This window comes from Babylonia areolata, chromosome 1 (assembly GCF_041734735.1).
Source record: "Babylonia areolata isolate BAREFJ2019XMU chromosome 1, ASM4173473v1, whole genome shotgun sequence".
Taxonomy (NCBI): domain Eukaryota; kingdom Metazoa; phylum Mollusca; class Gastropoda; order Neogastropoda; family Buccinidae; genus Babylonia; species Babylonia areolata.
The window spans coordinates 50016653-50037819 of NC_134876.1; the positions used below are offsets into that span (position 1 = coordinate 50016653).

At 42.4% G+C, this 21167-nt stretch overlaps 1 protein-coding gene across 7 annotated transcripts in view; it reads right to left on the minus strand.

Moving 5' to 3' along the window:
* LOC143283738 (dipeptidyl peptidase 4-like) overlaps window positions 1-21167 on the minus strand; it is a 343939-nt gene that overhangs the window by 14485 nt on the left and 308287 nt on the right. For all 7 annotated transcript variants that reach the window (XM_076590048.1, XM_076590040.1, XM_076590095.1 and 4 more), the window contains 9 exons: window positions 17509-17561; window positions 15628-15706; window positions 11539-11659; window positions 9953-10113; window positions 7787-7881; window positions 5075-5198; window positions 2790-2828; window positions 1023-1127; window positions 401-495 (listed from right to left, as the gene is read on the minus strand). In XM_076590048.1, coding sequence (XP_076446163.1) covers window positions 401-495; window positions 1023-1127; window positions 2790-2828; window positions 5075-5198; window positions 7787-7881; window positions 9953-10113; window positions 11539-11659; window positions 15628-15706; window positions 17509-17561 — 872 coding nt within the window. The remainder of the gene's footprint in view (window positions 1-400; window positions 496-1022; window positions 1128-2789; window positions 2829-5074; window positions 5199-7786; window positions 7882-9952; window positions 10114-11538; window positions 11660-15627; window positions 15707-17508; window positions 17562-21167) is intronic.

Sequence of the window (21167 nt, forward strand, 5' to 3'; positions counted from 1 at the left end):
CAAAAGTTGGCAGGGATAAGTAAACCAAAAATATGATAATAAAAAGAACAAACAAAAAAACAGTGAGATTACGATGTGGTTAGTAACAGTGGGGAAACAACATGCACTGTATGCTGCTCACGGGGGGGGGGCCCTTCGGTGTATTGTCTCATAGAAAAGACTAGCACCCAGACCACTACTAAAGCCTAGAGGAGGAGGAAGGGGGAGAGTTAAAGTTCTAGTCTGTATCAGGGATTTGAAACTGGACACTCACACCTCAGTTGGGCACATTACTACTGGGCCACAACTCCACTCTTCTTTCTCAGTGCACATTTATACATACATACACACACATACACACACACACACACACACACATATATATATATATACACACACACACACATTTTTTTTTACTTACACAAGCTGTTCTTCAGGGTCAAAGGCCAGAATGCTGGTGGCGTCCCATCTGGTCAGCGTGAGGAAGGTCTTGATGTCCAACGTTTTCCCCGATTTCTGGTCACACAGCACTCAGCCATATCATGGACTGCTGTACATGGTGTACAAACGACTGACAGTAGTACCTGACAGAAAGCTGTATCTTGTATAATGACTGACTGAAGCATACAGCATAAAATGATCGACTCTTGCACATAGTGTAAAATGATCAACTGTTGCATATAGTGTAAAATGATCGACTGTCGCATACACTGTAAAACGCCCAATTATTGAATAAAAAGTAAAATGACCAACTATTGCGCATGGCATAAAATCCCTGACTGCAGCATGTGTGTGTGTGTGTGTGTGTGTGTGTGTGTGTGTGTGTGTGTATGTGTGCATGCATGGGTGTGTTTGCAAGTCTGTGTGTGTGTGTGTGTGAGTGCATATAATTATGAATGTGTACGTACGCGTTCGTGTGTGTATGCGCAAGTGCGAGTATCCATGCGTGTATGTTTCTGTGCCTGAGCATACTTACGAGCATGCATGCCACAAATACACACTATCACATCACGCACACACTTGAAGTCAAAGCCAGCACTCACAATCTGCACCCTGGCCACGTTGTCGTAGAAGCCCTCAGCAGAGTGGCGCTGGGGCAGTATCCAGAAATAGAACCGGCCGTCCGGAGAGAACACTGGGGGCTTGCTCTGTGGACAGCAGCCACACACATCATTCACATCTCACTGATCACAGCGCTTCTTCTCACTCCTCTCTTCCTCCTCCTCCTCCTCATTCCTCTCTCCTCCTCCTAACTCCTCTCTTCCTCCTCCTCCCTCTCTCCTCCTCCTAGCTCCTCTCTTCCTCCTCCTCATTCCTCCTCTTCTCTTCCTCCTCCTCCTCATTCCTCTCTCCTCCTCACTTCCCCCTCCTCCTCCTCATTCCTCTCTCCTCCTCATTCCTATCTTCCGCCTCCTCCTCACTCCTCTCTCCTTCCACTCTCATCCTCATTCCTATCTTCCTCCTCCTCCTCACTTCCTCTTCCTCCTCACTTCCTCCTCATTCCTCTCTTCCTCCTCCCCACTTCCTCCTCCTCCTCCTCCTCATTCCTCTCTTCATCCTCCCCACTTCCTCCTCCCTTCCTCCTCCTCACTCCTCTCTTACTCCTCCTCCTCACTCCTCTTCACTCCTCTTTTCTTCTTCCTCCTCCACCTCCTCCCTCCCCATCTCTCTCCTGCGCACACAGCTGAAACAATTCTCTCATTATGTAGATGAACTGCACTTACCAGATCCCACAACAAATGGATGACACTGAAACCTCATAATGGTCTACAGGTTTTTTTGCACTTCCTAGAAATAATTATCGCTACCATATATATATCTCACGGTCTTTGTCTGTCGGTCTGGTGAAAAGGAGGAGGCCACTGGCTGGTTTCCTGCTGTGAGGTGAAGAGTCGAGTGTTGCTCATTACAGCAGTTCTGCTCTCTCTTACTTCTTACCTTCTGTTTCTGCAGTGTTGTTAACATAACGGTTTGGTTTCACTGTTCTGAAATCAGTACAGCCAGCAACTATTGTGTGTGTGTGTGTGTGTGTGTGTGTGTGTGTGTTGCCTATAGCCACGCCAGCCAACCACCAAAAGGTGTCGTTCCAGGACTGAATACCTGTCAGTTCTTAAAACCAGTCCGAGAACCCAAAGCAAGGTTAAAATGTCCATTTAGGAAACTTAACCAAGAAAACTAACCCAAGCCCAAAGTAATCACTGTCCTCAAAAGTCTGTCTGGGTCATTCTCAAGAGCTGTCGACTCACCCATCTTTTCAGCCTGCTCAATTTAAAGCAGTGAAAGTGAAAAGATACCATGGACAGAAACCACTTAATCTGGAAGAAAACCAGAGTTTAATCAAAGGGGGACAGAATGTGAGTGTTATGTTAGTGTCAGTTCTTAGCTCAGTGTGTGTGAGTGTGAGAGTGAGAGTCTAAGAGAGAGGGAGAGAGAGAAAGGGAGAGAGAGGGAGAGAGAAATATTTGTACCTCCTCAGCAAAAAAGTTTGTATGTAGCAAATCAAAACATCTTTTCCAGTCAGAGACGCAGCAGTTTTACACACGAATGTGCATGTGTGTGCATGCATGCATGTGTGTGTGTGAAATGGAAAAGAAAAAGTATTCCAACTGGTAACAGTTCAATCTTGATACGACACACACACTTTGCACACACACACACACACTATGCACACACACAAACACTCACACATACACTCACACACACACACTCACTCTCTCTCTCACACACACACATGCATAAGCTACAACAGAACTACCAGCAAACAAAGAAGAAACAACAGGATACCCAGAAAACCTGACAGATAAACGTACCAAGTCCACCCATCCTCCATGGCCTTTCTCTTCAATGCTCTGCACAAAGCAACAGCACCACAGACTGAAGGGGGTTGTCAGACCAACAACAAACAAGCAGCATTACAAAAAAAAGTCAACCAATGCCACAAAAGATGAGTAACCACATACTCATATGCTGCTACAGTTAGCATCCAAGATGATTGTGCTTCATTTATGTATCTTCTCAATGATCCTTCAGCAAACTGTGTTCAACAGCTGATTAACAATCCAATTTCTTTGTGTGTGTGTGTAAACGAAGTCAAAGAACTAAGATTTCAATACATTTAGTACAGTGACTGCAGCAAACTGTGACAAGCACATTTAGGTAGACGCCATCCATGCACCCCCCACACACCCCCCCTGTCAAGAATGCTCACTCCCAATGCTCACTCCTAAGTCAGTCTCATACTACACACAAAGTCAAAGTCAAAAAATGTTTAATTGTTAGGCCTCTGGCCCATAACAGCAGGAAAACACAGCAAAATGTAGCATGCAACATGTGTTCATTTACATACCATTCAGGCATTTTTTCCTCAGGGTTAGTTCTTTATAGATATACATCGACAGTTTCAAGATTGTTTCAAGATTGTTTCAGAATTTTCACTAGATAAGATAGAAGAAAGTCTGGACAATAATGGGCTTCTGAAGTATTTAAGCGGTATCAATTCGTGTCTCAATTCCTTATATTTAGGACATACAAAAAGAAAGTGTATTTCATTTTCAATCGTGTTGGAACAAAAAGGACAGCAACTATCAGCATTATTCAAATTTGGCTTGTACTGTAAATGACTATGTTTAATTGGAGACATACCCATTCTAAACTCAGCAAGGCAATTTCGAAAGTCAACATTCCTGAACTGATATATATAAGCTTTAGGAGTTATAGTTTGGTTGAAGCTCGCATACATTTGAAAGAAATCGTGACCTTCGAGTGAAGCATGCCATTCTTGACTGGAAGAATCAATTAGTCTCTGAATTCTGAAAGAAATATTTTAACATTCCCCACACCTTGAGCTTCCCAAACAAAGCCAAATCCATGCATACATAAAACATTACGAACATGACACGCCCATGTAACATAATTTTGACTTTGCAGAGATAATAACATATCAAAGGCTTTTTTTTTTGTATATCTGTTTTCATTCATGCATACTTTTCGAAGCCAGAATTTAATGCATCTTAAATAAGCATTGATAAAAAGTGGGTATCTTCCTGTTTCACCATATATCAAGTGTCTAGGTAACTTTGAACTCACACCCAAAAAACGTTTCAGTGCTGATAAATGAATTCTTTCAATGTATTCTTGATCAGCAGTTAAACCCCATATTTCAGACCTGTGTGGGGGGTTAGTATTGGCTGTATCTGACAATCAAACATCTTAAAAAATACCTGTGGTGAATGTTCTCCAATGGACCAAACTACTTTTATTATTGCTGACACCCCTTACCTTGCTTGATCTGCGAGATCTTTAAGAGAATGAGAGTACGTAAGTCTTGTGGAAAGATAAATTCCGAGGTCCTTATACATGTTAACAATTTGCAATTCTTCATTTCCAAATGACCACCTTTCTGCTGAAGATAAAACCCACCATTTCTAAAAACAACTACCTTTGATTTATCTAAATTAACAACTAGATCAAGTCGTTCTGATGTTCTGTATAACACATTCAACTGATTCTGGAGACTAATGACGCTATCAGAGAATAAAACGTCATCTGCGAAAAGTAGAATAAATAACTCAATAAAGTCTGGCGACAGCTGAATGCCATGCCTGCCATTACAAAGAATATCTTTTGTTAATTCATTAATTAAGAGTGAAAAAAAGAACTGGTGAACAGGCCTACCCTTGTTTCAAACCGCGTGAACACAGAAAAGCTTCAGTTATGTCACCACCCATGTGAACTCTTGCTCTGATAACATTATATATACTTTTCAGGGCCTTTACAACCTTACCATTTATATCATTCTCATGCAGTATTTTCCATAATTTGTCCCTACACACTGAATCAAAGGCTTTCCGAAAATCAATGAAAGCTACATATAATTTTCTATGTCTTACTAATTGTTTTTATATCACAGCTACAAGGGTGAAAATGTGATTGAATGTGCTGTGACCTTCCCTGATGCCTGCTTGTTCCTCCCCAATAATGTTTTTGTCTTCTATCCATTGTGATACTGCACAAAGAGAGAGAGAGAGAGAGAGAGAGAGAGAGAGAGAGAGATAATATGCAAGCTATGGACAATTAAAGCCTGCATTGTACTTACCGGCTGACAAAAGCCGTCAGAGATCTGACATAGAGTGATGTATGACAGATTCTGGGGACGATTCACCCAGGTCACAAACACGGTGTCGTCATCTTGCCAGGCTATCACAGTCACATAGTACTCCCTGACAAAAACAAAACACAAAAAAAACAGGGAGCTACAATTACGTGTGTAATGATTTCTATGGGGTCTTCAAAATGAAACAGAGTAATGGTTTTTATCCAGTCTTTACTGTCGTTTTTATGATAATCATCCAAAGGCTGTGGAGAGAAGGAAACTAATCTAACATAATGAATATACTAATAAACATGCAGGCATTTTCAAATACATTTTCCACCTCATTTTCACACATGTACACGCAGTCATTCGTAATGTCCCCTATGTACACAATTACACGCAAATGTGAACATGGTAAAAACTTGAAACAAAGAGAAACACAAAAAACATCTGACTGAAACTGCAAATGCTTGAAAATGAAACAGGCAAAAAACTTACACACTCCCCCCCCACCCCTCCCAAATAAAATCATCTTTTGTGTACTGTTGTCAAGCATTGTCCTCCAGTGTCTTTTTTCACTATCGCTCACAGATAAGCAGGCACTCCTTTTTTCACTCGCTTTGCAATGCTATGACATATCTACCACTAGGATTCTGATGAATCAAGACGTTTTAGACATGATCCCATAAATGTGTTTCAATGTTACAGGAATACATCAGTACACAAGACACACACACATGGGGTGGGGAGGGGTGTGTGACATGACCCCATAAATGTGTTTCAATGTTACAGGAATACATCAGCACACACACACACATGGGGTGGGGAGGGGTGTGTGACATGACCCCATAAATGTGTTTCAATGTTACAGGAATACATCAGCACACACACACACACACACATGGGGTGGGGAGGGGTGTGTGACATGACCCCATAAATGTGTTTCAATGTTACAGGAATACATCAGCACACACACACACACATGGGGTGGGGAGGGGTGTGTGACATGACCCCATAAATGTGTTTCAATGTTACAGGAATACATCAGCACACACACACATGGCGTGGGGAGAGGAGGGGATGAACTGTTTTTGTGATGCTGAATACTGATGAGAATTTTGTGACCAGGGTTCAGGGGCCATTTGAGCAGTGCCCTGCTGGGGAACCTGAAGGCCCTCAGTCGCTGACAACAGCCTGGCAATTTAAATAACACTGTCTACTGCTTTCTTCAATACTCACCCTGAATGTTAAACTTTTCAATATTAATTAAAACACTTTTTCAATACTCGGAAAATTTCAATACATATCAGGATGGATATCTTGTCAGCATGACAAAATTTTTTTTTAATGAGCAGACAAAGCAGATTTCCTCTTTTACTGGAGTGGGTTCTCAGGTGTGGTGAGAACACCTGTCATGATGAACTCCACCCTCCTCAAACACTGCAGGGAAGGGAGGCCAGGGGTACAGTCCCTTGTTTGTCCCTCTCCACTTCTGAAGCTACCCCTCCACTGTTTTCTGACAGTTATTTATTTATTTTTTTAAAATTTTATTTCATTTTATTTTATTTATTTATTTATTTTTTTTCTCAAGGCCTGACTAAGCACATTGGGTTACGCTGCTGGTCAGGCATCTGTTTGGCAGATGTGGTGTAGCGTATATGGATTTGACTGAACGCAGTGACGCCTCCTCAAGCCACTGATACTGATACTGTTTTCTGACACTGTTGTTGACTTTTCATGCTCCTGTTTCACTGATCATGAAACACATTTAAAGACACAAACACACCTGAAGTACGGCTGAGCTGAACTAGACAGCCAACTGAAGTTCATGTTTTAATACTGAAACAAAGTAAAAAAAACCCAAAAAACCCAAAAAAACAACAACAACAAAACAGGGGAAAAAATACTGAAAAAAAAATCATCAGGATGTCCATACAAGATCTGTAACATATGGAAGTACTCAAACCCACACACACATGCATATACACATGTACAAACACACACGCACATGGAGACACACAAACACAGATTCAGACACATTTTAATATATATATATATATATATATATATATACGTATATGTATGTATGTATGTATGAAACACTGATTTATGTTGACTCACATTACAGATGAAGGGCATCAGATCTATAACATGCAAGTGTCAGGTACGTTAGGCGAATACTATTGTTATCGGAAATGATTTTCCTATGCTTTGTGGAAATCCTTTCCTCAACTGATGCAAAATGTCGTGTCATATGCATGAGGGGAATACCAATGTTTTGGGAAATCACTGTCCTCTCTTGTGGAAATCCCCTTCCCACATGTAGACCGCTCATTGTTGTATCACCAGCAAGCCTGTCAGCTCATTCATTTCGGGTTGTGATTAGCTAGCTTGCTTCTTTTTTTTTTTTTTTTTTTTTTTTTGTGGCCTCAGCTGCATGCAAGATCACAGAGCACATTGTCTCACTCTTTTTTTTTTTTTTTTTTTTTTTTTAGTGCTCTTCACATGTCTTTCTTCATTATTCAGACAGATTCTGACACACAGACACAAACACACAGACATAAATACATACAGACACAAACACACACAAACACAGACACAAACACACACAAACACATACAGACACAGACACAAACACACACAAACACATACAGACACAGACACAAACACACACAAACACATACAGACACAGACACAAACACAGACAGAACTGACTTGTCCCTGAAGAAGCTGGGAGGTTTCAGCTCCACAGTCCTGAGGTCGGACATGCTGACCACCTTCACCTGTACTGTGGGGTTGGGGAACCCAGGCTGCACACATTACACACACCTTTCTCACCATTCAAGACATGTTCGTGTCCAACTATGACCATCACAACAGCAGAGGATGCACCTGCTGTCTTAAGACTACCTGGGCTAGATTTTGGATTACCTGGTATTTGATTATTTGACATTCAAGACATGTGTATGACAGTCAGTCATGTCCAACTATGACCATCAGAACAGCAGGGGATGCATGCATCTGCTGTCTTAAGACTATCTGGGCTAGAATTTGTATTATCTGGTATTTGATTATTTGATTATAGTGGAGGGTGTCTTGCTCAAGTTAATCCCCACTCTCTTGGCCAAAAGGACTTTATAACAGCTGGCATTTGGATGGCCCACAAAGACCAGCAAGCCTCCAAGGCTGTGGCACTGAGAGCCAGAGTAATCTTGCCTCCTTGTTTCAGTCTTCACGAAAGATTAAGCTGAAAATGAATCCCCAATTCTGTGAGAGAAACCACTGATCATACAGCTCTCACACTGCTATTGGCCAAACTGTAAGCTTGCATCAGTCTCTGATATAAGCCGACCATTTTTGTATTTGTATTTGTATTTCTTTTATCACAACAGATTTCTCTGTGTGAAATTCGAGCTCTCTCCCCAGGGAGAGCGCGTCGCTATACTACAGCGCCACCCATTTTTGGGTATTTTTTCCTGCGTGCAGTTATATTTGTTTTTCCTATCGAAGTGGATTTTTCTACAGAATTTTGCCAGGAACAACCCTTTTGGTGCCGTGGGTTCTTTTATGTGCGCAAAGTGCATGCTGCACATGGGGCGTGCGCAAAGTGCATGCTGCACATGGGGCCTCGGTTTATCGTCTCATCTGAATGACTAGCGTCCAGACCACCACTCAAGGTCTAGTGGAGGGAGAGGAAATATTGGCGGCTGAGCCGTGATTCAAACCAGCATGCTCAGATTCTCTCGCTTCCTAGGCGGATGCGTTACCTCTAGGCCATCACTCCACTCTAGGCCATTGGGCCATTTGTAGACATAACCAGTGTGTCAACCACTTGTCTGCTGCTGACCAGTATGTCAGTGAAGGGCTGTTGACTCAATCAGTTCAGACACACACTACATGTCAGGTCGGTCACCATTCTTCATTTGGACTTCTTCCTCTTAAGAAATAATCACTTTTGTTCAGCGAAATCAAAATTACCGCTTTGCAGGTACACAAAATTCATTCCCTTTTCTTTTGCTCCCAGTCCGTTGTTGACGCAAATGTCCAAACGTGTGTGTTTTGAGACACTTTTAGGTTTCAGCTTATTGTCACTCTGTTTACAAGACTTTAGTGTTCTTTTCATTGAAGTAAAATTCTATGTGAACCAACTTCATCACCCATCTGTATGCTGCCAGACCACCATCTGGCTAAATACATTATCATCTCTTTCTCCCTCTCCTCTGTCAGGAGTCTTTGGGGTGCTACAGAAGAACTGATACCTCCAGGTCTGTAGACTGTGCGTCAAAAGCCTAGGTGTCTGCATCTGAATATCTTCTTTATCGTTCGTTCGTTTATTTATCTATAGTCTGTTCATCTAAGATAATGATATTAGACTGAAAATAAAAGATATTATTATTATTATTTGGATTATTATCATTTCTATCATAATGATGATTGTTATTATTAATTAGAAATCAACATTTCTGTATATTTGAATGAAAAGGGTGGCAGTTGAGGTGTAGGGGAGGGGGTGGGGGTGGCAAGGGAGAGGGGACTAAGAGAGAGAGAGAGAGAGAGAGAGAGAGAGAGAGAGAACAAAATGTGGAAAAGATAAGAGTACAAACTGTAAAATGGAGAGGGTGAGTGTCAGTGACTGGAGAAAGAAAAAAACATAACTGAAGGGTGTGTGTGAGACGGGGGAAGCGGGATTAGGACAAAAAATTATCAATAATCAAATACTGTACGCACTACTTCTGTAGATTATTTTTTGAAAAGAAGTTCATGTGGGGACCTACAATAAACAACCAACTGGACTATTCTTTATCTATATAAAGCACATCACACACACACACACACGCACACACACAGACACACACACACACACACACAGAGCGGCCTCACCTTGGGGTAGGCTATATGCTCCTGTTTGGTGTAAGCGTTGTCCATGTCCCCGTAGGTGGGGAAGGTGTAGCGACGGACCTGAGTGTCGTTGAAGACGACGTAGCATAGATGGGAGCCGTTCGGGGAGAACCAGACAGCGTGGTCGGAGGACAGGATTTCCTCTGCAAGCAGCAGCAGCGGCAGCAGCAGAGCAGTCAGTGGTCAGTGTAATCTGCAGCTGGTACTGTCAGCTTTCCTCTTCAGCCTTTTGTCGCTTGTCATTAGTGTGTGTGTGTGTGTGTGTGTGTGTGTGTGTGTGTGTCTGAGTGTGTGTGTGTCTGAGTGTGTGTGTCTGTTGTGTCATTGAGTGTGTGTGTGTGTGTGTGTGTGTGTGTGTGTGTGTGTGTGTGTGTGTGTGTGTGTGTGTGTGTGTGTGTGTGTGTGTCCCCCCCAAAGTAGAGTATGACTGCTTATATGGCAGGTAAAAAGTCATACATGTAAAAACCCACTTACACACAGTGTCAGTGTTAATGTGTGTGTGTGTGCGCGCACGCACGTGTGTGTGTGTGTGTGTGTGTGTGTGTGTGTGTGTGTGTGTGTGTGTGTGTGTGTCCCTGAAAAAAGAGTATGGCTGCCAACATGGCGGAGTAAAAAAAACAATCATAGTTGTAAAAACCCACTTACACATATGGAATGAATATACATGTTGCAGCCCACAAACGCTGACGAAGAAGAAAAAAACTGGATCATTAACAAATCTGGGAAAAACAACCCTCCTCGCTCACCCCACCCATCCCCTCTAAAAAAAATGCGGGTAATGACAGTCAGATTACAGCAACTTAACTCAGAAACTACATTTCCAATCACAGGATTAAATAAAAAAAACGGACAAACACAAATAGCAAAAATACATTAAAAATACACACACTATTACAAAGTACCACAGCACAGCCACATATTTTCTGGATGCCAAAAGGAGGAGTTTGTATTATACTCCATGTTTGGTGATACATATACTTACCATGTCAAACTGATGCACACTAGGCCTATCGGTTTGCTCTGCTTGGCCAAATTTTGCGCGGCTAACAGTGAAAAGACAAGCCGTCTTGCCCGGTCTGCTCTTAGCCAATCAAACGCCTCTAAAAGCTACAAGCGCTGAATCATTCAATATTTTAAAAAGAATACATTATGACATGCTTCACAATGAAACAAGTAAAACAAGCATTTGATCCTCCTAAGGAACCCACATATTAGACAAGGGGAGAGTGTGGATGGGTCAGATGGTCATGGTGTTCTGAGTCTAAACCTGGCAGAACTTAGTTCATGCCATTTATTTGTTTCCACCCTAATATATTTCTCTGGTTGAAGCTTACAGCTAATAAGCTTATCATATTTTTCAGAGCTTTCCATTCTAGAGAGGCAGTGAGTGAGCGAGCGAGCAAGAGAGAGAGAGAGAGCGAGAGAGAGAGAATTCTAGATCAAATACAAATATGACTGGAAGGACAAAACAGTAGAAAAACAATGGAAAGAAAAGACAGTAATAGTGAAAGAAGATATTTATTGCTCCTCGAAGGGGGGAATTCAAGAAGAAAAAAAAAAAGACTTACCTTCATAAATCCAGTCTGGTACCCCATTGTAGATCTCCCCAGGTTTTCCATCCACTGTGAGTTTCAAGGAATCCGCGTTCATGGAGGATTTGTAGTACACATTGTTGTCTTGCACCACCACCTGGAACAAGTGGCCATCCAGTCTACTGTCAGTCTGAGTGGGCAAAGATGGCTGGTTATGGAACTGACAAATAAATAAAAACGAACCAAAACTGATCTCTAACATTTCTCCTCCTGGGAAAAATGAAGTTCTGGATTTATCATTCACTCTCTTTCTCTCTGTCTGTCTCTCTCTTTCCGTACACACACACACACACGTGTGCACACGCACATACACATATATATATAAAGAGAGAGACAGTATTTCTATATACATATGTGTGTGTGTGACATACAGTACTTATCTGTCAAAAGATCAGGTGGCCCTATAGTTTACTGGACTTTATTAGTTTTATTGGACTGTATTGTGTTGTCAGCCACAGTCTGAGCCACATCCTTCAGCACTGTCAAACATGTTGTTTTGTACTACACATCAGTCATCTAAATAAAATAAAATTTCTCTTAAATGTTCTGCCTTCTTTACATGGGGAGAAGAGAGTGCACCTTGACAGCTGAACTGCACAGTTCAATTCCATTCCCTGCTCTGTCGCCAGGCTCAGCTCTGTTTCACTTTTGGCAACTGGTTCTTTTCTTTTCATATGCTGCATGCCAGAGCTTTGTGCTTACGAGTGTAGATGGACCAGGAAACAAACAACAAATCTGATTCAATTGTAATTGTCAATTACTCCAAAAAAAAAGGTTGATATGACAAATACAAACAAAACTGAAGTCCAAAACATAACAATCCATTTTCAACTATTACTTCAGGGTAATAACACACACACAAAAAACCCCCAAACAACAGCAATGGTGGTGACCCAGAGAACTGAACGCTCACTATCCACTCATCATCATTCACGGTCCAGGCGACAGACAGGGGAGGTAACCTCTTGTCCAGTCTGGGGAACTGGAGCATGCTACCCTTCATGCCATTGCAATATATATGACCTGATGCAGCAACAAAGCAACACCGCTTCAGTAACACCCATGAGAAGCAACAGCTGTTGCACACTGAGGCAGATGGACAGCCACACACAAACACACAGGATCCAGCCTGACCTTGCTGCTTTTTACATCACACTCCATGCCCACCCACCTGTGATACGCGATACGAGTGTTTGCCTGCCTGTGACAGGCACTGTCCATCATTCTGTGCACATTGCCACTGCAGCCAAAACTGAACTTGGCCTTGGTTTATTTCATTCAGGCTGCAGCAGCTGGGCAGGGTTTCAGTTTCAGCTCACACATGTAACTTGCTCCTGGCATTTATCATTCTCCCTGTTTTGATTGCACGGGATCCTCCCTGCTATCCAGTTCATCACTGCTGAATCAACTCCCAAGTCAAAACTGGCACTGTTTTTGCTCATGGGACACACCGCCACAACAAAGCACCATTCTGACAGGATGGCTGCGGAATCAATATTTACAGGTATAAAACCTGAAACGAGTGTCATTCTATTCCTCCTTGTGCACTGGTTTTGAATGTGACATACAGACCAGACCAAGGGTTGCATCCTGGATACAATCTAATACAATCTGGATATATCTAATGTGTGTGTCCAGCCACTGGAAACATGCTACACTGCAGTCCTGCCTTAAACCCCTCAGTTCACCCAGCTCTTACAGTGGGAAACAGGTCTCCAGAAGGCATGACTTTTAAACTTTATTTGTGCACAATGGTAGCCAGCCATTAGAAACACACTACACCAGAAGCCTGCCTAACACCTCTCATTCAAACCAGCTTTGCTGTGGAAAAAAAAAAGGTCTCCAGACTGCACGACTTGAAAAAGCAACAACTTTTTTGTGTGTGCAAAATGTCAGCCAGCCATAGGCAAATTAAGCTGAAGGCAAACCTGTACGCCACCAGATCCCCAGATGGATGCTGCAACGATTCCAGCAGGACTGCATTAATGTCGTGTAAAGCCCACTTGGACACGTTAATGCAGCTGCAGTAAAACAGTATCAGTGGTTTTAAAATGTGTGGTTTGGCAGTTTAATGCACTGCATGAATGACCCAATATTGCATGTTATTGCAGCTCATGAAACAGCTTAGTGGTCCCAATTTGTGCGTCTCATAGCAGCTGAGCCAGGTTTATTCCTGGGCTGCTGTTTATTATTCTAATAATTACTTTGCAAGCTCCCCTAGCCTTCCAAAGCTTTTCTTTCTTTCTTTCTTTTTATTTTCTTTTGCTTTTTTTTATCATCTCAGTCTGGACTCAGTGAGCACAAGCAAAACATGATAGAGATTGGGGAAGAGAGAGAGAGAGAGAGAGAGAGAGAGAGAGAGAGAGAGAGAGAGAGAGAGAGAGAGAGAGATATTAAAAAAAATTTATAACTCAGGGATAAAGATTTTAGGCATTGCCTAGTTTTCCAATCTGTCCTTGTGACAACAAAAACAAATAACGATAAGAGAGAGAGAGAGAGAGAGAGAGAGAGAGAGAGAGTGAGAAAGAGAGAGAAAGTACTTGAACTATGATTATGATACTGATATATACTTGATATAAAAATATGTTAAGATACCATCAAAACACTCAACTTTAATAATATTAGTGTTATAGATACTGGCAAAAAACAAGAAAAGACCTGTCAAGCAAGTAAACATGACCACAACTGAAATGAGCAATAAATACATTTCCTGCTGGAAATTCATGCAAATCTGATATAACTTTACTGGAATGCAATTCCCACAGTACAACAAAAAGAAAACCAAAAAATAATAAAATAAAATAAAATAAAATAAAATAAACAAATTAAAAAAAAAAAAAGGCCGCAACACACTCCCGCCATATAAAACACACTGTGAAGAACTCCCAGCCCACACTGGGTCATAAAAGAAGACAGCAACACTACACAGCATCTGTTGGGCTCTCAGTCCCATCAGTGACAAGACCACACTGCTTCCAGTGTGAGACCCACAGGAAGACCTGGTGCAGATGACAAAGGCAAGGGACAGACAGACCATGGCCCCAGGGGTGGTGGTTGCATGAAAGATCTTAGCAGCGCTAAGTTTGCTCTGCGATAAGAATTGTCCCATTTCAGTTTCAGCTTCTCAAGAAGGTGTCACTGCATTCGGACAAATCCATATATGCTACATCACATCTTCTAGGCAGGTGCCTGCCAGCAGCAAAACCCAAAGCGCTTGCCGGGCCTTGAGTGCATGCATATTTATTCGTGTATTTACTAGAGTGGATTTCTCTAACAGAATTTTGCCAGAGGACATCACTTTTAATGCCATGGGTTCTGTTTCAGTGCGCCAAGTGCTTGCTGCAAACAGGACCCCAGTTTATCATCTCATCCAACTGACAAGATGCCCAGTTTGGTTTTCCAGTCAAAACTTTGGAGAAAGGGCGAGAGTGGGTATTGGCAGATAAGCATATGCCACCTTGCTCCCTCCTAGCTCACTTGTCCCATATATATGGATTTAATCCAGATTAGGCCTTAGCCTTGCCTTAGTCTTGAGTCCTTAGCTCAATGGGGAACCGTTGGGGTACCGTCGGGGCACTGTGATGTTGACTTGTGCACTAGCCTTCTCCATTCTGGACAATCATGTGTGAGTGATTGTGTCTAGGCAAATGTCAGCCCTGTCCACTCTTCAGTGTTGTTAGACCATTTTTTTCCTTTGTCTGCCTCCTCTTCTCTTCAAATCTACCATTCCTTGGAGGATGACTTTGGACCAGGATTTATGCAAGCTTAGTGTTGCTAAGGTTGCTCATTGAACTCTGCCCAGCACTCCCCTTTGGAACACCAAGATGGACGGACCTTCCTCCAGGACAGACATTCAGGACTCCGCCCCCTTGAGCAATGCAACCTTCACCAAACCAAGATCAAGACCCAAACCCTGAACAACTTGACTTTAAAGGCACTATAATTACAGACAGCAGATGTCAAAACTCAAACTCTTCCTTACCATGGCATTAGCCCTGAAAAACTTGACCTTAAAGGCACTATAATGATAGCCAGCATCAGTTAAAACACTCAGCCCTTCCTTACCATGGCATTGCCAGCAGTGGACCATGCCACATACTGCAGTCGTTCCTTTCCATCCTCTCCCCTCACTTTGAACTCTTCCCTGCACACAAAATCAAATGCAACTAGTCAGGCTGCATGTTTTGTGCAGCTTTGTTGTCGCTGTTGCTGCTGCTGGGTTTTGCTCATTTTGGCTGACTGTTGTGTGGCTGTGTGTGCCAAGTGCTCTTGGTTCACAATGTTTGGAGGAAAGTTCTTGATAAAAAATTTCTGTATTCTAAAAAGTGAAAAGATTCAGTCAGCATATGACTCTCAGCACATGAATTTAAGATTCTACTTTAAAAAAAAATCAAGCTTATTCAATGAGGGAGGAGTAAAAATGCATTATGCAAATATGCAAAAACAAAGAAACTAAATGATAATATAAATAAGAAAAAAATTTTGAAGGGTGATAACAAGTACCTAAATGTCTAAAGAACATAATTATTATAAAACTGGTAACAATGCTTCCTCCCCCACCTCATATCTTTAATTTATCTTCATGTACAATGTAATACAGTTTACAAATGAAAGATGATACAGACTCAGAAACTCAGGAGAACTCTGCAATTCCAATCACGTGCTGCAACTGAACTACCACTGAATCCAAACAGCAACAATCATGAAAATGATATTTAATTTCATCAGTTTCTTTGATTGCTTGCCAATTTCAGGTTGGTTGTTATCCATGGTATCACAATACTGGAAAGCAGCACTCAAGTGACAACGGTGGCTCTTGCCCTGAAAAAGGTGTCTGAGACACCTAATTCAGATTCAATGAAATTTTAAAGCAAAAAAAAGTCCATACAGATTATAAAAAAAAACCCTGTACGACCAAGTAAAGATTAACCCTTTGAGCCCTGACCACTGCTTTACCGGTGGTGGGGAGGGGTGGCATAATGCCTGGCCACCGGTTGAGCGGTGCGTAAACACTTGTGTCATGTTTTGCTATTGGTTGACTTATATTGAAGAGCCAATCAGAAAAACTGTAATATTCCGACGCCAGCGAACGCAGTACCAACATTGCCGCGCCCCCTCACTGTGTTTTGTGCATGTGCTTTGGATAAAAAAGATTGATTTCTACCATGAAGCGTGCAGAGTCTCAACCTGACACGCCTCCTTTGATCAACTGATTCTGCATGCTCAGATTCATTTTCAACATCACTATCTGTAGCAAAATCATCTGATTCAAATTCCACCTCACTATCAGAGCAATCATTGTCATACTCTACTTCTGATAAATCATCAAGCATATCAATTACTTGCTGTGTTGTGTACGGTTGTTTTCTCGCATGTTTTGTCCCTGATTTCTGCCCTGACGGACCAGGTTGAGACTCTGCACGCTTCAAGTGTTTACGCACCGCTCAACCGGTGGCCGGGCATTATGTTATTTTTCTCTGCCACCGGTAAAGCGGTGGTCAGGGCTCAAAGGGTTTAATACCAATTATTTGCAAATTTTGGCTCAGGAGCTCAGGCAGAAGGGTTAAAATTGCTCAGGAACTCAGGGCTCAAAGGGTTAACAAAGCTACCACTTATTTTTCCTCAACAACTGTAAGCAATTATGTCTAAAACATAAACCCCTTCCCCATTTATTTCAATGATTAACCCCACAACACGAATCACTCTACGCTCTGTTGCATACACTTGATTTATGAAATGTGAGGAAAAAAACAACGGGTACAACATATACATCAAACATGACGTAATCTTTTTCATTTTCTCAGGACAGACAGGAATAGAACCTGCGATTAAGTCAGTTATAAAAGTGACACTGGAAATGTACACATGTGTACGTGTAAGTAAACACACACACACACACACACACAAACCAACAACAACAAAAAACAACAACACACACCAACATACTTTGTACTCAGCTTGACCACAGTGTAGGAGGCTATGGAGGTATGCCTGTACACCTGAAACAAACAACACAATCTGTATTAAAATCTACAGTCAATTCTGCCTGATTCTGTATTCAGCTAGCAGACAGACAGACAGACAGAGAGAGAGAGAAAGGGCATTCAGCAGATGATGCTTATATCTCATCCATCTGAATGAGAGTTCAGAGGGGATGTGAGGGGGAGGGAGAGGAGGATGGACTGAAACAAATATCTAAGAGCTAGATCGAGTGCCAAAAGAAAGAAAAAAAGAGAGGGAAGGAGAGAGAGAGAGACAGACAGACAAAGCGAAAGTGAGAGAGGGAAGGAACAGGGAGGGAAGGAAAGTGAGAGAGGGACGGAACAGGGAGGGAAGGAAAGTGAGAGAGGGAAGGAACAGGGAGGGAAGGAAAGTGAGACAGACAAAGACAGAGACAGAGGGAGGGAGTGGAGGGGGGGGGGGGGAGGAAAGGGATGAACTACACGCGTTTGTGTGCAATGTGTATTCATGCTTTTCAAATTAAAAAATTTGGCACATTTGTCAATTTGGACTTTAACTTCACTTCCACACACACACACACACACACACACACACACACACAGAGACACACACACACACAAACAAACAAACTCACACACAGACCCACACATTCTTTGCACCAAAACATAGCCAAAGTTATGACACACCCCGCGCACACCCTCAATCACCAGAACAGTCCGTCCAGCAAACAGACACACACACACACAGACCCACCCCCCACCACTGTACACATCTCCCCAGTCCCTTGAAAAAAAAAACAACAACAAAAAACCCCACACACCCTGCTATTGGATCTTGCCACTTGTCTGCCTGAAAATCAATGGACATAACTTCCTCCCACAGGATCCAAAAGAAAAAAAAACCCACCAAAAAGCAGAGGAGGTTGAAATGGATGTCTGATCAATATCTATCACTCCCCCCCCCACTCCCCCCAAGTTCTTCCAACATCACAAGTGTATGAAAAGAGCAGCCAGATAAATAACATCAGTGTAATGCATGCATCTATGGTCTGGGGGAGTTCTGGGGGAGTGCACAAAGTGGCCGCACATTACTCAACTACAGGCTTATCGGAAAATCCAGGATGCCTGTGAGCTTGAATGTTTGCACCGGTGTGTGTGTGTATGTGTGAGTGTGTGAGTGTGTGTGTGTGTGTGTGTGTGTGTAAACATAGCTGGATGTGTGTGTGTGTGTGTGTTGTATGTATGTGTGTGTACGTGTGTAAACATAGCTGGGTGTTTGTGTGCGTGTGCGTGTGTGTGTGTGTGGGAAAGAGAGAATGTGTGTGCGTGCATATATATATATATATATATATATACCTATCTATATATAGCTATATGTTATATATATATATATATATATATATATATATATATATATATATATATATATATCTGTGTGTGTGTGTGTGTGTGTGTGTCCCCGTGCACATGCATGCAAGTGTGTGAGCACTGACATGCGTGAAAGGTGTTTTGGTGAAGAAAAAAAAGAATGTGCATGCGCACACATATTTCTGCAATTCTGCATCATTATTAATGAGCACACGTATAATAAGAATGTCAGGCACATGTACAGCTATTCTAAAATATGGTTTCCTAACACAAAAGGAAAGACAGACAGAAAGAAAAAACCAAGAGCACCAAAGAAAGCAGCTGAGAGGGTAACAGATGGGGAAACCAACACACACACAATGAAACAATGGGGTGGTGCATCAAAGGTGCATTGCTGCACTCCACAATACAGCACAGAGACAAAGGCACACAACGCCAAGCATGCGATTCAATGACACTCTTTTCTGATGGCAAGAAAGGGAGGGAGGAGGGGGGGGTGAAAGCTTTGTGGACAGGAGGAATCAATAATTGCTCCACTGAGATGGAAAATAGTTCACTTGCAGGGCGGGGGGATATAAGACATTAATCTAGTCAGCTCATTGTTTGGGGGGGGGGGGGGGGGGGGGGGACACCAGACATAAATCTGTCAGCTTAATCACTCCACTGGCTGTGGCCTGTGAAACCAAGCTGCTCAATGGCGCGGATGTAACTTTTAGATGCCAAAGCTCTAAAACTCCAGCTGATCACTGACCAAAGGCAGTGAAGTGTACTTGAGTGCACTGCATGCTTCATTAATCATATGCATGCACACAATCCCTTCCTGCGCGCGTGTTGTGTGTGTGTGTGTGTGTGTGTGTGTGTGTGTGTGTGTGTGTGTGTGTGTGTGTGTGTGTGTGTGTGTGTGTGTGTGTGTGTGTGTGTGTGTGTGTGTACGCGCGCATGTGTGTGCTTGAGTGAAACCACTTTCTCCCCTAGAGGATTTCCTATGCAGTGTTTTGGAAATGAACATGAAATATTAGCTAGTTATAAACAAAGATTTTTTGTTCAGAGAGAGAGAGAGAGAGAGAGGGGATGAAAATGTTTTAGTCTAGAAATGCCTTGACCCAATTTGAAGGGATAAAAATCAATTAAATAAGATACTTTTTAAATAATAATGTGCTCATAAGTATCTGCGTTCATGTAATTCATGAATATATATGCTGTATATTTGGAAAATTAACATTCCAAAACCATAACGCTTCATAATAAGAGAGAGAGAGAGAGAGGAGAGATGGACTGATGAGAGAGAGAGAGAGAGAGAGAGAGAGAGAGAGAGAGAGAGAGAGAGAGAGACACACAGACAGACACTGATACAGAGAAACTGCCGTCAGAGAAGAAAAGAGAAACAGACCGACGACCCACAAAACGGACACAGGTCAGTCACTCAGTCAGACAGACAGACAGAAGAAGAGCTAGACATGTTATTTTCAGGCAGCGAGATAAGACCAAAGACCCTATAAAAGATCTTTGATAAGACAGCCACAACCAGTGTAGCCAATCCAGTTCTTGGGGGCAAAACAGAAGAAAAAAAAAAGCCACCTTGAGGACGGCCGGAGTGGCGCGAGCTGACCGAACAACGTGTTAGTGATAAACCACCACGACCACCACTCTACAGACACGGTGTAGCAGCCTATTCGTACCCCCCCCCACCCCCGTCCACCTACCCCCCAGGTTTTTATTCCGTGGGTCAAACCTGGACAGCCCCGGAGAACCCCGGGGTCCATGGCGACATGCTTTGAAAGGAGCCCCTGGGGTGGGGGTGGGGGTGGGAGTGGAGGGTGGAAGGTGAACTTCAGTAGCAATATCCACATTTCTTCCCCAGCCTGTACTTTTCCGTTTATACGACGGAAAAGGTTGTAAATTGGTTAGTGACATTGTAATATAATACTCTACATTTCTTCCCGTGTGTGTGTGTGTGTGTGTGTGTGTGTGTGTGTGTGTGTGTGTGTGTGTGTGTGTGTGTGTGTTAGTGTGGGTGTGTGTGCGCGTGTGTGCGTGTGGGTGTTACTCACTTCCGTTCCGTACAGATGTGAGCGATGTTGTGTCTCTCAGTTTGACACTGTGTTATACTCGTACATTATACATGTATTAAGTATTCAGTATAACTACATTTATATGCGTACATGTTTGTGTCTCTCTTAGAACAACGGCAGATATGTAAGTCGGCCAAAGTGCTAATATCTTCACCGTTGGAAAATAAAGATTCATTCATTCATTCATTCCCTCCATTCTTTAACT